The 20,420-nt window shown below is 36.2% G+C and overlaps 2 protein-coding genes and 1 non-coding gene across 3 annotated transcripts; 1 reads left to right on the top strand and 2 right to left on the bottom strand.

Moving 5' to 3' along the window:
* Nucleotides 1-200: 200 nt before the first annotated feature.
* LOC122583838 (DNA polymerase delta small subunit) lies at nucleotides 201-6,244 on the bottom strand. The gene is made up of 15 exons (XM_043756218.1): nucleotides 6,142-6,244; nucleotides 4,987-5,072; nucleotides 4,747-4,876; nucleotides 4,524-4,630; nucleotides 4,313-4,439; nucleotides 3,920-4,027; nucleotides 3,079-3,194; nucleotides 2,918-3,001; nucleotides 2,527-2,595; nucleotides 2,381-2,452; nucleotides 2,204-2,295; nucleotides 1,770-1,897; nucleotides 804-905; nucleotides 638-705; nucleotides 201-433 (listed from the first exon to the last, which is right to left on the bottom strand). The coding sequence occupies exons 2-15, from the start codon at nucleotides 5,047-5,049 to the stop codon at nucleotides 374-376; spliced, it is 1,326 nt and encodes a 441-aa protein (XP_043612153.1). The 5' UTR covers nucleotides 5,050-5,072; nucleotides 6,142-6,244; the 3' UTR covers nucleotides 201-373.
* Nucleotides 6,245-6,363: 119 nt separating this feature from the next.
* On the top strand, nucleotides 6,364-6,436 carry TRNAA-UGC. The gene has a single exon. It is a non-coding gene; the product is annotated as a tRNA-Ala (tRNA).
* Nucleotides 6,437-7,926: 1,490 nt separating this feature from the next.
* On the bottom strand, nucleotides 7,927-12,315 carry LOC122582919 (delta(12) fatty acid desaturase FAD2). The gene is made up of 2 exons (XM_043755347.1): nucleotides 12,211-12,315; nucleotides 7,927-9,288 (listed from the first exon to the last, which is right to left on the bottom strand). Exon 2 carries the CDS (start codon nucleotides 9,275-9,277, stop codon nucleotides 8,126-8,128), a length of 1,152 nt encoding a protein of 383 aa, XP_043611282.1. The 5' UTR covers nucleotides 9,278-9,288; nucleotides 12,211-12,315; the 3' UTR covers nucleotides 7,927-8,125.
* Nucleotides 12,316-20,420: the final 8,105 nt, after the last annotated feature.

The following is a 20,420-nucleotide window of genomic DNA, read 5'->3' as shown; positions in this document are numbered from 1 at the left end:
AAAAAGGCCCTCCAACCTTTGCATAAGATGAGGATCGAACCCATGACCTCTATCTCCATAGGCTAGGGTGTTTACTATGAATGAATAGGGTAAAATGTTTTGTCCCGTTTGCATATTCTGAATCAGGTAATATACTAATGATATGATAGATTTATATGCACCAAGGGGATGCATATATAATGAAAAATCAAAAAGATAACTAACATAAAATTGACTGATTTCAAGAAGTGACATCATATTTGATATAAATATCTAATGCTAATACAAGTGGTTACAAGGAAAATGCAGTTACAGAAGATGTAAATTGATGGGCAATGCATTAGTAACTTGGGTTAGTTCATAGCTGTATATAAGTGCAACCCTGATATGTAGTTTATAAGCTGATTTGAGTCCCAAAACTGAGAGTGTGGCACTCGAGGTTTTTCAGGTTCACCTACATGCCAAAATCATACTAGTTAAGCTTTTGATTGGAATTACATGACAAGTATCCTCCAATCAAATTACTATAACCCCTTCAGCCAGTTATCTTCTACTATACACGTAAGAGTGTATGACCACCTCAACAAAATGTCATTGGTTTTCTGTTCTCGATTCCTTAATGCATTATTTAATAGGCTTATAGAGTAAGAGGGCTTACCATAACCGCAACACCAGTCTCGCTAAACTTTGGAATGGAAATGAGTCTCACTACCTGACCCTCTGACCCTGCATGGAAGATTTGCCAATATTTTTACCAATGATACATAACTACATACTTCTGAAAGAAAGATTGTTAGATAGGTCATAAAGTTTCCAACAAGAACCTTTTAGTATTCGAGTCGCATATTTATCCTGATTACCAACAAAGTAAACATGTGGACAGCTCTCAAGAAAGAAAGGGTCTCTATCAGTGAAGGGATAACATCCTGTAAACCAAGAATTGTTGAATATCAATATCCAACCAACCATTCTATGGAAATGATCATAAAATATCCAATTGAAGTCATAATTTTTGACACCAACCATTCAAACAAAATATAACAGAGTTGGATACCTTCACCTATTTTTATACCAGTGGCCAGTAGGTCACTTCTGTTATGTTTTATCTCTAACGAACAAATTGATTAAACAAAACAATTAAGCTAAACAATAGAAAAAGGGTAATATGGGTTAAGTGGATCAAATAGATTAAAAGTAGTCAGAAATGTATTCAAAAGCAATAAACCTCCTAACTCGCTTCATTTTAAGCATTATTGAAGCAATCCTACTTAATTACACTGATTGCCTACAGCAATTACGTTAAAAAAAATAAAGAAAAGGGCATTGTGGGCCAACCCAACCCATCTTGATATAAACTAGTAAACCGAAATGGATCCCTGTTCAGTCTCCCGGTAAAAGTCAAGCCTTTGGCTCTAATGTATGCGGCGTAATCAGTTTCCCAGAGCTGTTTCCAGGTTCTTCTATGGCCATCCCAAGATGTTTACCTAAGGAGATTGGAACATGGGCCTATTCTTAGGCATTCAAGCCACCTTGGAGATGGTTCCAACCCAATCCCTTTTGACCCAAGCTAAACATGTGCCCATTTGACCCGAACATGTTTGACTTGCTACCTATACCTCCTACCAGAGCACTTTACCATCTTCAGAAAATAGATCTGGCTCTTCGGATTAAATCTTATTATAAGACTCATGTGTTTTTATACAAGACAGATGCAATTAACTAACAAACTAGATAGATGACTTTTAAAAAACTATAAGAAATTTTAAAAGTAACAAGCTACTATATGTTACCAAGTGTATTAGGTGCAGTTGGAGCTAGGTGCCTCCACCTCAATGTCCTTTCCATGAAGCTTAATTTATCTTCAGCTTCTGAATACCTCTCGAGATCATCAATGTTTTGACCAGATGTTCCAAGAAATCTGAAGATAAAAGAAACAACTTAGACCACAAGTACTTAACACTAATAACCAAAACTAGATGTGGCAAGCGGCAACATGGGAGGAGTGAATAATGGGTGGGCCCCAACAATTAGACATGGTTGATGTGAAACGCTCTGACTAATGCAGAATACAGTATAATCTTCCATCTCATTCAGACCATTTCCACTAAAAATTTAACAAAAAAAAACGAATTTACCCATTTGACCCATTATAGATAAAACCCAACCCAAACTAACCCATTCACAAATGAAAGACAAGTGCAAATTATATGTCTTACACTCTTACCTCACATTGTCCACATCAAATTGATGAGGATTAGTGCAGGACCTAAATGTGTTATAGGCTGATGATCCAGGAAAAAGACATCTGTTCAAAGGCTGCAAGGAAAGGAAAAACAAAAGGTAAGAAAACCGCACTACCACATGAAGAGCATTACTTATTTTTAATTGGAAGTATTAAAACCTGCTGTGGCAGGGCAAAGTTTGCAGGGTCATTGTATCCTGGCATGATATCTACAGGTATACCTGCAGCGATCTGCATACAATTGTATAGGATTAGAATCTGGCTGCTATTGTATTAATGGTTGTAGTGGTATTTTCTTCAGGTACCTGAGTCAAAAAGATATCTAGCTCCTTAATTGGCTCAGATAGCTTAGATTGGTCCTTAGAAGCCAAATTCTGCAATCAATGAAATGGTGTGCATGATGTAAAACATTGAATTCCTTTGTGTTGCAGTTATGAGATTATTATATGTCACTACATAATGGAATACAGGATCTGCTTTAGAATATAACATTGCCCGAACCTGCTGAGAACATTATTTTGATTCCCAAATTACAAGTAGTTGCACACTACTTGAATTCTTGAACGCGTAAAGTTTCTTGTTTCAACCTTGGTTTTGACCCATAACGCAACCCACCCATTTTTTTATTTTTCCACCTCCAGAGAAGGATGTTGAAAATATATATGGTAAATTGGTAATAACAACTAATGGCAGTACCTGGCCATTAAGAAGCCCATTCTGTATTTCAACAGAGTTTCCAGCAACTACTACTTGAACTATTTGAGCTGCTGAGTTTTGTTCCTGTTAGAAGACATTGAGTAATGAGAAACAGTTGTATAAACCACATCATAATGTAGAACACAGAAAAAGGTTTGGACCTTCTCATCTCCAAGATGTCCAGTAATGTGATCAACAAAAAGTTGCAGTTGAAGTGGGTTAGAAGAGCTGCTACCAACATTCAGCCCAGATACTAAAACAACATATTTGTCTTCTCCTGTTGAGGGGGGAGAAGTTGAGAAAAAGAAGAAAAAAAAAATACCCAGATTGCAGATTAAAAACAAGATTTACCACAACTGACAGGCAATCAGAAATTGTAAGAAACCCATCTCAACTTAACTGGTGATAGTTGCACACATACCACGGAAATAGAAACATTTGTATATCTCTAATCATATGGAAATGTTAGCACTAGAATATCAAAAAGAAGTAAAGGTACTAACAAATACTCCATATCAGCTTTATATGTTTCATTGGTTGAGTGTACAATTCAAAAACGAAACGACTTTTTTAAAGACCTCTTATAGATAACTTCGACAATCAATCATTCCTGTACAATACATGACGGTTTTCAAACAAAAAATGGTTTTAGTCTAATTCTAGAAAAGCATCGGCTTTAGCTTGTTCATTTTAGGGATGAGGTTTATCTCAAGCAAGCACGTCGCTCCGTCTTGGATAAGAAGCAACTAATTTGTCATTAAGCATACCTATTTCTCGATAAGATGCTATTTATACGTGTTCATACTTCATATCCTCAAAGGTTATAGTACACAAGAAAGATGTACCCATTTCAACTTTTTATTGCAAATGTCGTAAAATGGTTTATCTTTAAAAAAGGTTAATTCTTTGTTGGGATGAAATAAAGACAATTCTTACAACACTAAATCTATACTTCATGTAGAGCCAAGAAAAAGAACCTTGGGAAACAGGAAGAGGACGAACCTAATTTATTTGGTACATCCAATTGTGGTGGTAAGCCGGCTTCAAGAATATCTTCAACTAAAAAATCACCTCCACTAATTTCTTTACCATGTAAAGCAACGACATTCCCTTTGGATAACAACACATGATATATCAGAATGGAAAAACTTCTGAAGTACATTGTTGAAACTTGAAGTTTAAAGAGACAGAGAAATACAGCAGAAGAACCAGAAATCCTTAACATAATTAGAACTTAGAAAGTTACAAGTAGTGCAATGGTAACACAAAGAACCAGTAATCCTTAACATAATTAGAACTTAGAGACAGATCTGGCAATTTAAATAAGAATAGCCTGTTGAAGCTTTGTCGAGCTGGTATTGTACAACTTATTCCAAAGTTCATCACGATAAATACCTGTCACATATACAGAAGGTGATAGGACATCGCCTTTGAGATTTACTCTTCCACTTTCATCTTCAAGAATCAAATTATCATCTGGGTGGACAAAATTATCAGGGGTCACAAGTGGGGTAGCAGACCTCTGTATAAAATACAAACAAGAATCATAAGTTTATGACCATGATCCAAAACACAAAATAAACAGTGCCACTCATTACAGTTTTACCTCTTTTGAATACTCACTGAGAACAGTAGGCTTGAGCTTCATATGCTTATAAAGTGTTCCAACAATAATGCACTCCTTGCCTTCCTCAATGCCCAAAACCGTACAAACTACATAATAACAATGCATAAAACATTTTAATAAGAAAATCTCAAACCCTAAAAGAGTGACATAGCAAACAGAATATCAAGTGTCCAAAGCACACACAATACATATAAATATATACCTGGCAAGTGAGGTTTCCAGTTGGGAAGTAGAGAGTAAATGAGAGTTCTGATCAAGTGTAACCTGATATAGTATATTTGACTATATTGTTGACCTTTGTACATCTCCTTTTGAATCTCAAAAATTTCATCCTGTTTATAAAAATTATACGACTCAGTACAAGCTATAGAAGCCATAAAAATGCACCAAGTGAGTTAGGTGAATTATGTTAGCGCAAGAAGTCGGAAAGCAACAAAATTACCATTGACTTATAAAGTGATTGTTTGCGTTGAAGTGTATCCGTTTCAATATCCATGGCTGTCATTGCTATTGCAGGCACCTTAGCAACTACAAATGGAAAGGATGCAAATGTTAAATCGTCCAGCATACCAACTGTTCTACATCACTCGTATAATAAAAAAAAAACGTATCCCCCCCCCCCCCTCTTTTCTCTCCAATTTTATGATTCAATACAACCAATCACATTGTGCCACCTCATCCTTCCTTATATCCATGTTACCAAATACCCTCTGTTACACAGGAAAAACACCACTTTGGAATGATAAAAGGCAGATAATTATAAAATTTGGGGGTTTGGTTGTGGAAAACAGCCCTTGTTTTCCATTTTCGTTTTCCAATAAAACATGAAAAACAAAAAACGCGTTCTAATCATAGTTTTCTAAAAATGTTTTCGAAGAAAACAAAAACAATGTTTTCCATTTTTCCATAGATAACTTTAAAACATCTTTTTCTTGTTTTCCATTTCCATTTTCATTTTACATTTCATTCCTCCCCCACCCCTCACATCTCTAACATGTTTTCTAATTAGAACGCGTTTTCAAAATTCTTATTTGTTTTCTAGGAAATAAAAACTCCTTTCATTTTCTAGAAAATTAGAAATGAAAGACTAGAAAACATTTTCTACAACCAAACGTGCCCAAAGGTTTACAGAAATAACAACAACTAATGCATGTGTCTAATACATCAACCTAGTGATATGCCTAATCCACCGGTAATGATCCCTACTGATGACCCCCAGCCACAGACAACAACTGTCGGACACATCTTAAAATATCTAGGTAACGCCAAGAAGTTTGAGAAACTATCAGAAAAAACAAACTCATCGCTACATTGTGTTGGTAACATACTTCTTATATAGATTTAATAACACTTAATATTGTAAGTAAGAAATGTAAACTTCCAATTCTTCATTTGCTTTCTCATATAAAGATTTTTACCTCAGCAATTAAACCTATAGGATAATAAAAATAAAAATAAAAGCAAATCAAATCAATTTCTTCTTTTCCAAACTTCCAATTGCTTATAAGTGAAACTATATCTAGACTAATAAAACCTAAAACTAATATTACATATTAATAACTGTAAGCAGCGATTCTAAAATTATATATACATACACCTGTAATATTGTAGTCGGTAGAATAAGGGGTAGAAACAAGCAGCAGCAGCAGCACAGGCGAATAGGAGAGAGATTGGAGAAAATGAGGGGGGCGGGAACGAGAAGGAATTGGGGGGAAATAATTGGCAATGAACTATGTAAATAAATGTGTTAGTATACTTGTATATACTTCATTTTTATAAGTTATGGATAATTAAATTAGTTGGAGAACACTGTTAAATGGGGGATGTAGCTCACATGGTAGAGCGCTCGCTTTGCATGCGAGAGGTACGGGGTTCGATACCCCGCATCTCCATTTTTTCATTATTTTGTATCTCATACATATGGAAAAAGTTAGGCTATCGTTCTTAGACTACATCATATGGTTTGTTGATAGAGTTTTTTTGGTTTTCACAAGCTGCACGTAGATTGATAAATCGGTAGACGTATGTATGGTTTCAAACTAGATTTATGTCCGAATGTCACTGGATAAACAATTCGAGATTGCGAGAGAAAAGGTAAGCATTCTTTGCAACAGTTTTTACACGGATTTATAAGCATTATATATGGGCTTCATATAACTACGAAAGTTGGTGGTAGCCACTTACAAAATGAAAACTCAAGTGTTTAAAGCTTTTGCAAATCCAACTTTAGTGCTCGCAATCTAAACCTTTAGGAGTGTGACCATCAGACACACAAACCATTACGAGGAAGAAATTGAAAACATAGTTTAGTTATTGTATAACAATTATCATATTAAAACAAATTGGATAAGATTTTGATCATTATTTTCAGTGTGGTTTGAAGCAGTGATAAACATTATGGCTCTGAAGATAGTGGTCTGAAGTTCGATCTTCATCTCATGCAGATGCTAAAGGTCCTTTTCTACCAATTAGGTAGAACTTGAAACCAACATCTCTAACTAGGCAAAGGTAAGTCTGGTTTGAATCAATGGTAAACATTTTGGCTATAGAGACAGTGGTCAGAGGTTCGATCCTCATTTGAAGCAAATGTCGGAGGTCCTTTTCTACCATTTAGGTAAAACATGGAACCAGTCTCTCTACCTTGGTAGAGGTAAGGTATTGTCTACATTTTAACCTCCTTCATACACCGTCGAGATATTGAGACCCAGTTACCGTGTAAGATGACACTAGGAAGTTCAGTTCCTTTCCTTTCTTTATGTTATAAACAAATATATAAAAGGTGGTGATCTGTCCATCATCAACTTTTAACCGTATACCACTAAATATACATTAAAGTGTTGTATAATACAATAATGTAAAACACGGTTAGTGGTGTACTAATACATCAAATATAAAAGGTTAATGAATAACGAGGATGGCTTTTCCATGGTTTATTTGTACCAAACATACACAACTATGTTATGTTATCTGTATTTCTACTTAACATCAATTGAGTCAGTCTGAACATTTTTTTCAGCAGTCATAAGAAAAAATTTCTAAATTTAATGTAACACAAATATCAAAAATGTACGTGTAGAGACAATTTAACTTGCTGAAAGAAAATTTAGAATTACAATGCAGCTTCTGGCTCAAACTACTCACAGATTATGCAACGTGTTATCTGTTTGTTTCAAGTTTCAACATTTGGCAAGGTTTATGACATAGGAGCAGGTTGTACTTGACCGATTTATTATTGTGACACTTCTATGAAAAGTTCCAACCAATTCATTTGGGAATTTCATAAGATTTTCATTATTATTTGAACTAAAAAATTGAATTACTTTCTAGGTTGTAGAAAATCTGATTTTGATATATAGCATCAAACAAATGAAAAGAAAAAAGATGAAGATAAAAGCAGATCGATCCATAATACATAAAAGTCTAGAATTATGATCCATTAAAGTACAAAGTTATTCATTCATTCATCTGACTACACTTCCATGTTCATCTTGAACGGCCATCAAAAACAAAGCATACACTACTACTTAAATAAACATGACTTGAAAAGGAAGACGATTTTGCCATTCTCTTGAATCCATCGATCAGATCTTATTACTGTACCAGTAGACTCCGTCCTTAACCTCCTCGTCTTTGTCAACATAGATGCACTCCTTTGTTTCCCTGTACATTGCCTTAAAAACAGATGTTCCGTCGAATTGATAATATTCTCCCAAAATCGGCTTGATTGCCTTTGTGGCTTCCATGGCATGATAATGAGGCATTGTGGAGAACAAATGGTGTGTCACATGAGTGTCAGTGATGTTATGGAACACCTTGTTCAAGATTCCATAGTCTCGGTCCACTGTGGCTAGAGCACCTCTTAACCAGTCCCATTCAGTGTTGTCGTAGTGAGGCAATGACGGGTGTGTGTGCTGCAAGAATGTGATAAGGACTAAGAACCCGTTTACTACAAGTAACGGTCCGGCGTACATGGATATGACCCATGTAAGTCCTTTAGCTAGTGCAAGACGGAAGAGGACGAAAAAAACAGTTAAAATACCGACATCGGAAATAAATATTTGGGCTCGTTCACGGTTGGAGTAAATGGGACTGTTTGGGTCGAAATGGCATGCAAATCTGTCATAGTATCGGCCAGAAACATTGAACATGAGGTACAAAGGCCAGCCGAGGGTGAGGGTGACAAGAAGGGTGAGGATCCGCCCTGGTGGGTTGTTTAGGTATCGAGCGGATGACCGGACACCAGATTTCAACTTTGGGACAAAAACTTCATCGTGTTCAATTGAGCCGGTGTTGGAGTGATGGCGGCGGTGACTATATTTCCAAGAGAAGTAGGGGACAAGGAGGGCCGAATGTAAAATAAGGCCCACGGTGTCATCAAGCCATTGGTGGTCGCTAAAGGCGTGATGGCCACATTCATGGGCTATGACCCAAACACCAGTCAAGACACACCCTTGCACGGCCCAATATACGGGCCATGCCACATAGGCAAGCGGGCTAGGAAGGAATTGGATGTAATTATTAGCTAGGTAATACAAAACGAAAGCAATTGTGAGGTCGTAAAATACATAAGAAAAGGAACGGATAACGGATCGATTAAAACAATGTGGTGGAATAGCTTTCTTGAGATCTCCGACTGTGAATGGTGGTTTTTGGTAAGGGACTCGTTGGATCGTTTCACTCTCGGTTTTCTTTCCACCATTTGCTGGATCCGACATTCGCCCACCTGCACCCATGGTTCAATGGCCTGGCAAAAGAATAACAGAAAATGAAATGTTATGTAATGATCAATATTAACTTTTAACTGAGATCGGGGTGGGAACAAATTATACAACCCATCCATGAAATTTAGTTCTATAAAGGAAATCAAAATGGACCAGTTGGCGACGAAATAGGACAGGCTTTAATTAGGCAGGACCATGTGCTAAAGTTTCTTTTAGAAAATAACAAGTCACTGCAGAGGTGCAGAGTGCATGAGGGGCCAGGGAAGTGATTAATTTTCGAATCTATGTACATGGTTTAATGTTGTACACAAAACATCATTTGCCACATGAATCACTACAGTTTATAAAAATGATTGATTTTGAGGAAGGTGAAAAAGGGTGTTTATATCAAAATTTTCATTAAGTTCACTAAAAATTGTTCATTCTTTGGAACTTCCATTTTACTTATTATTTTCAAAGAAATATTGGGTAATATGCAACATGACTTCTGATATGATTTTTCGTTAACTTTGGAAGCGATTAAGAAGAAAGCAAGTAGAAAAGTGACCTCTTGCCCCAAATGTAAAGTCAGCTAATTATCTTATTATATAAACCAGAGATAAAATATCAGCTAAAATCTTAAGTAATATTAAAAAATGATGGTCTTTATAAATGGGCAGAGGGCAAATTGCATATAGTTTATTCAATGCAATGTGCAGGGCGATATAAAACTAAGCAAAATTGTATTAATAAAATCAGAGATGGGTAGATACAAGTGGCCATAGTTCAAAATAATATTGGATCTGTATCTGTGTGTACAAGAAATCTACATTGCCTATTTCAAGAGCTGGGGTCCAAAGCAGTGAAAGACAAACTACATCAATGCATAGAGACACAAACCAAACATTTAAGAATTCAAGTACAATTTTTTCTTATCTAAAAGATTTGTTTTCTCCGAACCGAAAACATAAATGAGGAAAAAATGCCACATGCGTTGCATGCTTAAAGAAAAAAAAAAGGTCTAATCTTGCTTAGTGTTCCAACTTTGACTGCTAACTTATTAAGCATACTAAAGTCATACAACTCTTTGGCCGGTTGATAGACACACTGAACAGTAAATATTTATTTTTTTAGTAACACACCACCTAGTGGTCAGCTGTCATAGTCATAAGAGGACTCGGATTTGAGCCTCATTAGTTAAACATCTTAAGGTAACCAAAGAAAGTGTTCAAGATGGTTACGGAGTTACCCCGGTAAAACCACATATACTAAGTGACTAAGTCAAAAATACTCGGATGGCGATTTCCTCAAGTTCTTCAACTTGAGAGGTAAAGTTAGGGGAATATTGACCTCAGATTAAAATTAAGATTCAAATATCATCTTTAAATCTTGTTCTTTAATTTTAATCAAAGGGTTAATATTGCTCCAACTTGATCCCTTAAGTTATTTCCAACTTGTGGAGATCTCCATCCAAAAAACTCAATCTCCCAAGTTAACCTCAACAAAGAAACTCTCGCCTTTTTATACAAAGAATTGGAATACATTTGAAAGACTTTGGGCAACTAATAAAAATAGTAATCGGACAAGGTCATTTGGTCATGCCTGTAAAGAAAATATAGGAAATGAAATTGAGCCTCAATGAAGAACTTGCTCAGGTACAAATAAATTAAATACGAAAAAACAAAATAAAATAAAAAATAAATGAGAAAATTAAGAAATGTCATAAGCACGAAAACAACATATAACTGGAAAGGCTAGAAGAGAGAATATGCTAAGTGAAAGGTAGTTGATAAAGGCACATTTTCAAGTCTACAATGAAGTCACCACCAAGTTGCCAAAGTTGGCTGAGGACCATGTGAAACACAAAGGGACAACCACTAAAAATAGACACCAAAAGTGGTAGAGTATCCAGCTCTTAAGTTATAAGTCTTGAAGAAAATCCACTACAGTCCTTATTGCATATTTGCATTACAAATTACCATAAACATTAGTTATTACATTACCCTTTCCAGCTACAACACCTCAAATGGATGTAAAAGATGGCAAACTTTTAACTCTAAAGTTCATAAAATATGTTAAGTTTAGTAACTATTGCTGTACCTTTCAAGTTTCAACCCCTCTCTAAAAAATGATTGGTTGTCAAATATCATATATATACATAAAAAAACACTGTCATAACTTCAACTTTTGTTTAAGACTTCCACTAAAGATATTATTTTCGAATGGCATGCGTAAACTATTTTATTGTTACATTAAGCCGGCATCCAATTAGACGAACAACTTTTTTTAACAGCAACTGTCGAATGGAGCAACCAGAGCTGCTCTCAAAAGATTGAAATTTGACCATTTAAAGTAGTAAAGATATTATTAGTATCATTGCTTTAATCTTAAAAGAGGAATAACAAATAATTGAATAAAGCAACACACAATCAAAATTAATAAATATCAATAAACATAAAAACAACACTTTCACCACCTCAAAATAAATAAAATAAAATAAAGTTAGCAATACTCAACACACATTTTCACCTAAAATCAACTCTAAAATTTCCAGATCTGTATTAAATATTACATATATGTGTGTGTGTGTATGATCAACTATAGATAAATAATAATATTTTTAGATCCATACAAATCAACTATAGATATAGAATATGTATATATCGATTTGAAAAAACCACCTGAATAAATTACCACATTTTAATCCAAAACTTCATAAATAGATTTATTTTTTTTTAAAAAAAATATGTATATATAGATGAGTATAACATAATATATAATCAGGGATGAAGATAAGCATCTGCAATACAGATGAGTAATATATATACATACATATATATTGTATACATATATGAGATTTAATTAAAGTGTGTGTACATTGATTTGTAAAATAAAAAAGAAAATGAAGAAGACAAAGCACCTGAACAAATATGTATAAATAGATATAAAATTTGTATTGCATATACCTGGAGAGAAGGGCGTCGAAAGGGAGAAATGTGAAGGAAAAATGGGCGAGCGTTTGGCGATGAGGATAGTAGTAGCCGGCCTATTTCAACGCACGTAATGAAGGTGGGATGGGGGTGGTATTTAAGCTCTTTTCTTTTTTAACTTTAGGTTTATTTCATCCCGGTGTGCGTGCTGATGCACTTGTGGCCCCACCCCACACCATGGTACGTATAATACTTTACTTTACGAGTTTTTTACTTTAAATTATTTGAGATATTTTTAGTCTATTTATTCTAGCATTTATAGTGAACCCAAAATGCTTTGTGTTAAAAAAAATGACCAAAGGGAATTTTTTTTTGAGAATTATGATTAGTTTAGTGGTTTGAGAGCAAGTGAGAGCTAGCATTTGCTTAGTCAGACGGTTCAATTTACTTTGTTTTACAAGTTGTTTAGCATCCGTTTGTTTTCTTAAGGCCATCGGGTTCAAAAAAATCTTAGTTAATTCTTATTTATATGTATGTATGGTTGTTTTTATATCACATGTTTCGTTTCTTGCAGAAGGCTATGTTTATTAAGCTTTTATGCTTTTATGTTGTTTAATATGTTCAATATGGTTGTTATTGTATAATCTTTTATCAAACTTGTGCTAAAGTATGTTAGGTCGCATGTTTGCTAATTTTCCCTACTATAAAAACCTTTACTATTTTCTATTTTTACCTCTTTTTGACCGGAGGTCCGTATGGAAGCAGTCTCTTTACCTTTAGATAAATGTAAGATTGTCTACAACTCACCTCTCCTATACCCCGCTTAGGGATTAGGTCTTCTTGTTGTTGTTATTTGAGATATTTTCGTTGCCAATAAAAAAGTACAGGTGCACCCCATGGAGAGTTACTAGGTCGAATAAAACCCTTGTCAAGTAATTCTTGTAGTTGCTTCGTCTCTCTTGCATTCCCGTTGGAGCCAAACAATAAGGAACTTTAGCAATGGGGTTGGCTCCCAGAATAAGATCAATTGAGAATTCAACTTGCCGTTCGGGAGGAATGCCCGGCAAGTCTTCGGGAAAAACATCGGCGAATTCATTAACAATAGGGATGTCTTCGATAGATAGGGGTTGCTTTTCAACATCTACGATGTGAGCAAGATAAGCATGACATCTGATATGTCCATTTATATGCATATTCCCATATCGTTTCTAAGTCGTTTTAAGCTTAATTATGTGCAAATTATTTGTATATTCGATGCTTTGATGGTATTGTTAGTGATTTCAGGCTTAGAACAGGTACATGGGCTAGAAATAGCATTTGGAAGGATAAAAGTTGCATTAGGATGATTCTTGAACGAGTACGAGCAAAGACGAGTTGAAAAATACAAGTTTTGCAGAAATTGGAAGCTTGTGCGGCGCACAAACTAAGCATGCGGCGCACAGAAAGTTGAGAAATTGGACAGGAAATTTGGCGATTGTGCCTGTGCGGCGCACAAAAGGGCTATGCGGCGCATAGCGGGTATGGAAAGTCTGAAATATGGAAATTTGAGGTTTTGTGCAGCGCATGGAGCTTTTGTGTGGCGCATAATTAAGGTCGGCTGAAGGGTTTTTGATTTTTCACTATAAATACAAGACCATAACCCTCCCATTCGATACACAATCACTTCTAATCGATTTTAGGGTTCTTTGGGGCTATTCTCAGCAGCTTTTTTGTCCATCAAGGTCTAAGGGTTGTTCGTGAGCTTTAAGGCATTCGGTTGTTGATTTTCTTAGCGTTTACTAGTTTTCTACAATTGGTACAATATGTTCTTCTATATTTTAACTCTTTGTGCTATGTTAATGACTATGAGTAGCTAAATCATTTGTCATCCACTGAGATGAAGTGATACATTGAATGATGGTTGCATAAATCTTTTGAATTCAAGTTGATCTGATTTAACGTTGTGTCGTAATCTTAGCTTATTAATTCTTTGTTATTTAACTCTTAATTACGGATAGTTTTTGCATAATCTCAGTGGTAACTAGGTTGTGTATAAGTTATTTTGATTGCTTGGTTAGAAGCAATTGTTTCTATGACGGGTACGGTAAAAAGTAATTGATAGTTAATAAGGGTTAACGGGTTAATGGTTGGGTACAATCAATAGACACAATTGTTATCTAAATAACCAAAATAATTAATTGGCTAGGAAAGTTATGAAACGCGTCTTGGGGTACCGGTCTTAGTAATGGAACTAGTTAATTAAGGGAATTGAATAAAGTAACGAACTTGACGGGTATGGGGTGAGTCTTTGTTTAGTTCTCGGTTATAAAATCAACATAATTGAATTGGTTCTTTAAATATATGCAACCTAAATAATGTGTATCATGGAGTCGAAGTGGATGATCTTCTCATCCTATTTGATTTAAAACAATTCTCTTTTCAATAAATTCTACGGAATTTCTAACTCTTTCAATTAACTAACTTTCAATTTAAAATCAAGATGACGTGGTGTCTTTAAAAACCAAACTCTTTCTAAATTACTTAAAACTCGCTAGCTCTTCATAGTCTCCGTGGAACAAACCCTTACTTACTTTAATCTATATTACATACGAACGGGTCCACTGCCCGATTGTGTGTGGTATTCGATTCGGAGTATTTATAGGATTTTAATTTAACTAGATTTTCACACATCAACATCCGTGAGATATGTAACGTTTGGCACGAGCAAAAGTACACACGGATATAGAACGTTCTTTCCTATCACCGTAAACCACCAAGTCTTCGACCTTTGAAGTCTTCAAGTATACCGCTTTTTCATCACACGCGATCTTGGCGTTACAAGAGCTCAACCAATCCATACCTAAGATTATGTCAAACTCTCCCGTTGGAAAAGGAATTAGATTAGCTTGGAAGAGTTCCGAAGAGATTTTCATTTCACACCCTTTATACACATCCTTCACTAATTCCATCATACCATTACCAACCTCGACTTGCAAAGTATTTTCTAAACATGACTTAGACACAGGAATAATATGAATTACTCTAGTTGCAACAAATGATCTATTCGCCCCCGAATCAAAGAGAATTCGCATAGGCACATTATATACAAGAAATGTACCTGTGACAACATCATCCGTGTCTCTTGCTTGCTCCACTGTGAGTTGAAAAGATCTTCCACGTGGGTTTCCATGAACTTGGGCGTTCTTCCTCTCCGCCTCCCTCCTTCTCTCTTCGAGTCTCTCCTCCTCGGTCAACTTAGGGCATGAACTTCTCATATGACCCTCCTCAAAGCTTTTGAAGCATATAATGGGTTTTTGAGGTTTAGACCTACATTCCCGACTAATGTGCTCCGGCTTCCCACAAGTATAACAGCCCTTATCCGCCGCCCTACATACCCCCGAATGATTCTTCTTGCATTGGCGGCAAAAATAAACATTTCTTCTATTTGAGTGGTTACCGGAACTACCGTATTGTCTAGGCCGCTTGCTTGGAGAATTTACATCTTCATACCTTCTTTTCAAAACACCTTCATCAACCCTCGACATCTCAATTTCATGATCCCAGGCCACATCCGCCAACAAGGAGAAAGACTCCATTTGACGCAAGCTAATGTTCTCCCGAATATTCTTCCTCAACTTCAAATAAAATTGCTCCTTGAGCAATTGGTCATTTTCAAGAAATTCCAGACAAAATTGAGCATTGTCCAAGAATTTGGCTCGAAATTCGTTCAAGCTCATGTTGCCTTGACAATCATTGAGGAATTCACTCCTCAACTTAGTTACCTCGGCCTCCGACTGGAACTCCTTGAAGAACATTTCTTTAAATTCGGGTCATTCGACATTATCTAGTGCCCCCTTCTTAATAGCCAGCAAACCATCCCACCATCTTTTCCCACCGCTTCTTAACATACCAACCGCGAATATGACCTTCAAATGTGTAGGGCATTGACTAGTACGGAATGCCCCTTCTATCTTCGATATCCACCGAGTATAAACGATGGGATCACGATCACCGTGATACTCCAGTGGGTGGCACACTTCAAATCTCGGAAAGTGAACTTCTTCTTATAGATTCTTTCCCCGGTCACTTCCACCTCCTTTTCATCTTCGGTCTTCTTGCCTTTATCTTTGGCATCACGCTTCTCGAATTCTCGTTGCACGTTAATTGCAACCTCTTCCCTGATCATTTGACCTATTAGGTTATTCATAGCCCCTTCCATCGTTGCATTCAACCTTTTAAGTAAAACGGGAGTGTACTTTTCTAAAGCTCTCCCCATTTGATCTGATATATCCATGTTATCCTCGTCAAATACGGGCTCTTCTTCTTCATTTTGTCTATGGTGCTTATCTTCGTCATTATGATGATCGTCCATACTATAATAAGAGTAGATAAAACTGATTTAAATATATAACCTATCTTTCTCTACGAGCTAAAAGCCAAAACCTATAACTTTATACTAAACCGTCCTAAGGTTTGAGGCCGTCAGTTTATAAAATTGTTAGTATTTCAACCACAATAAGGCCGGCTTCTTATTATGCTTTAAATACTAGCAAGTTGATAAATTAGCATCATCAAACGCATCTTTCGGTCCCATATAAAGTTGTCGGTCACCTAAGGTCGAGTCTCAACTAAGGTTTAAGTCTAGGCACTCTCTACACGAGGGAATACCTAAATCCTTTAAACCTAGCTCTGATACCAACTTGAAAGGACTGGACTCGATAACCAAAAAACACGACTCATTTTTTTTATAATACCCCACTGCGCCGCAGTGGGTTGAGCACTCCCCACTACGCCGCAGTGGGAAATCTCAAACTCGAGACTGGAAAAGCCCCACTGCGCCGCAGTGGGTTTGACACATCGCCGCAGTGGGAAGAAAACCATTTTTGGCCGTGGGTTGCCACTGCGCCGCAGTGGGCAAAATGTAACACCCATCATTTAAAAACAAGGATTTCCAAAAACTTTCACCTAACGGTGTCAAAGAAAGCGAAAAAACATTTAAAAGTCCAAACCAATAATTTCAGTTTGGTTTATTCATCAAACGGTGTTACTAGCCATATCATTGAAACAAGTCTAAATGGAAATCCATCAGTTGCCCAACATAAAACAACCGATCACAAGTCAATACAATTCATAAATATCTAAACATAAAATTCAAAGGTCTAAAGGAGTAGCCACTATGGGTAAACTATAATCCTTTTCAAGCAATCTACCCATGCCTCGCTCTTTATTCATCAACACTCAAAGCTTTCTAAACCTGAAGGAACAACACATTTCGAGAAACAAGTGTTAGCTAACGAATTAGCTAAGTAAGATAACACGAGCTTATAAAAACATTTGTCCAATTAAAACGTATTAAAAGTCATATTTCATCATTAAGGCACATAACATCTCATATAGCCATAAACATCATTCGTATAGGATCGTTCGTCTTGGATGTGCCTAATCATCTTTTCATCATCACATATAACATCATTTCAGGTGTGACATAAGTCACTCATATCATATAAGGTGTAAGTTTGTGTGTAGGCGGTCAAAAGACCTAACGGGGACCTCACACCCGACTGGATGGATAAGCCTTACGGCGGTCCATCAGTGTCGTTAAGGAATGGCAAGTCAATCCAGGAGTAGTCCGTATGTTCAAGACATTGGTGGTTAATCATGCCACCCGGAGATACTCTAACCACGTAATTATGTTGCAAGAAGCCACCCAAGCAACCATATACGTACTCACCGGGCAAGGGCAAGTACGGGTTAAGCTTAACACTTTCATATCATATACGAGCTCGATTTACATTACATATAGTTCAGGAAACTACATTACCTAAACATAACACATAATCATCTTTTATGTTTGGGCCCTTAAACGTGCACATGACATGGCAACTTAAAGAGTCTAGTGAACTAGATTAATAAGCCATACAAACATGCACAATACAATACATCTCAAAACATATCATATCATATCATTTCATTTCATATCATAGGGACTGCATATCAGGCCTCAAATGTCATTTACATAGCCCACATCACCTCCCGTGTATCCCGATTACCCATAAATGATCAAGATATCAAATGGAAGCTATTATAAGAAAACCATCTTTTTTTGAACCCTCAGCATGTCAAAGTAGTGTATCTTACCTCTTAGAAGCGTACAAAATGATAACGTAAGTTACCGAGCTTTGCAAGTATTCCCGATTACCTATAATCATTAAACGACATAATAAGCTAAATAAGTACCTACTTACTTTTGTTCATGAATCAAGCCTAAGTATCTATAAACATGACCCATGACAAGGCTTGATGCATCGGACATTCGATTAATACTTTAAAGCTTACATAACTCAACAAAACTCGACATTCACTCACTAAATTAACCTTTCTGGAAACTTGACATCACAATCATCTTTTAAAAACATAACCATTAGAAAGTAGACTCTCTTATGATTCCGTGGATAGCTTATTTGTTAAAAACGGAGTTACGGTTCAAAAGTTATGACCCGTCGCTATTGCGTCGCAACTACCAAGTTACGTCGCAGCTATGTGTCCCTGTTATCCAGTTGCGCCGCAGCTTAGTAGTTGTGCCGTAGCTAGCCCCGATTCTACACAAACCTCATTGTTTAACCTCCAAAACTTAACCAAACACACCCCAAACGACCCCAAACCTTATGAACGACTTTTAACCCTCAAAATTCATCATTTTAAGACTCTAATGATGTCATGAAAACAACCCTTAACATCCAATTGATTTGCAACACAACAACAATCGTTTTAGGTTACCGAATCGATTAAAACTCACAGTTTCGACTCCAATCAACCCTCTAAAGACCTAGATCAGTTATTAATCGAACCAAGGGATTGAAAGGACATGAAATCAATGTTATTATACCTGGGATACTTGGAGATTATAAAGAGAATGTAAAAACTTGATCAAAACACTCTCGAATCAACCAAACGAAGATTAAATCGAACAAGGAATTGATTATGGCAATGGGGAATGGTTAGGGCTCAAAGAGAAAAGGATAATATGAGTAATTAGAAGCTAATGACCTGCTCCAAGACCCTAATCCCGTTTTTTAGTTTCCACCTATGTCAAAACTAGTCCTTAGGCTTCCTTATTGCTCATATTTAGCTCAAAACACCTATTGGGAATACTTACAACACATTAAACACTTTAAGCACATCAAAAGGCATATAAAACATATCTTAAGCACTTTAGCACATTAATCATTAAGGCACTAAAGCCTGACACATATAACACATTAAACACATATAGTCATTAAATCATTTATAGGCTTAACGGACACGTAATGTTGACTTAACGACTCAGGTCAACTGTTAAATAAAAAGTTTGGGATGTTACGCAAAACCACCCCCATTGCGCCGCAGTGAGCATCAGTTCAGCAACCCTAAAACCATTTCAACACATGATCAAACTTGTAACCTTCAAATTTCAAAACAAACATCTTACCAGAGATTGACAACAACAACATAGACACGTGTTAGCTTAATTACAACATCAACTTGTTTCAAATCCCATGAACACCATCATATGGGTCATTTACCCATTTTGACACCATTTTCGTCCAAAATGCAACTTCACAAACTTTTTAAAAGCTTTACACCTGATCATTTACATAATTTTAACAAAAGTATGACCATCAAATCAAAATGTACCAAGAGCCATGAGGAGAGAGATTTCTAAGCCTCTAAACCAAAAGTTTTCATTCATCCATGAATGACCTAATACCTTCAAGTCTTCCAAAATCACTTCAAGTTCTAATCAACCCTTTCAATTCAATCACACTAGTTCCTTCTTCCGGAACTACCTATAAAAATGTTAAACAACTCAAATATAAGCAAAGACTTAGTGAATATACTTGCATACATTTACGAATACGAAGGAGGGCAAAGTACAAGGACTTTTACAAGTAACCTATGACACCGTCATGCCACATTTACATGCTCACCTTGCACACTATCAACACATATATGGATCCATATAAGCTAAACAATCGTATCAATCACATCTATCGGGATTCTTAGGCCCCGGAGGTTCTTAGGCCTCATAATCATAATGTCCCACATGGGCTCATGCCACATCAATTACCACACATGGATTTACAAATTTCAACATGAAATGGTCAAAACCACCATGGACAAAAGGCTTCAACATGATGTGGTCAATTGATCCAACTTATACATAAAGGTATGCAAATATACTCACCTCCTCCGCAAAAACGACAACAATGCTAAAACGAAAAGCACAA

Source organism: Erigeron canadensis, chromosome 9 (genome assembly GCF_010389155.1).
Source record: "Erigeron canadensis isolate Cc75 chromosome 9, C_canadensis_v1, whole genome shotgun sequence".
Lineage (NCBI taxonomy): Eukaryota > Viridiplantae > Streptophyta > Magnoliopsida > Asterales > Asteraceae > Erigeron > Erigeron canadensis.
This window is presented reverse-complemented; position numbering and strand designations above follow the sequence as displayed.

Coding starts and splice junctions, on each gene's coding strand:
- LOC122583838 (XM_043756218.1), bottom strand. CDS start 5,049: ATGACAGCCATGGATATTGAAACGGATACACTTCAACGCAAACAATCA. Junction 3,002..3,078: donor GACATCTTGGAGATGAGAAG/GTCCAAACCTTT, acceptor GTCTTCTAACAG/GAACAAAACTCAGCAGCTCA. Junction 2,296..2,380: donor ACTTTGCCCTGCCACAGCAG/GTTTTAATACTT, acceptor CTTTCCTTGCAG/CCTTTGAACAGATGTCTTTT.
- LOC122582919 (XM_043755347.1), bottom strand. CDS start 9,277: ATGGGTGCAGGTGGGCGAATGTCGGATCCAGCAAATGGTGGAAAGAAA.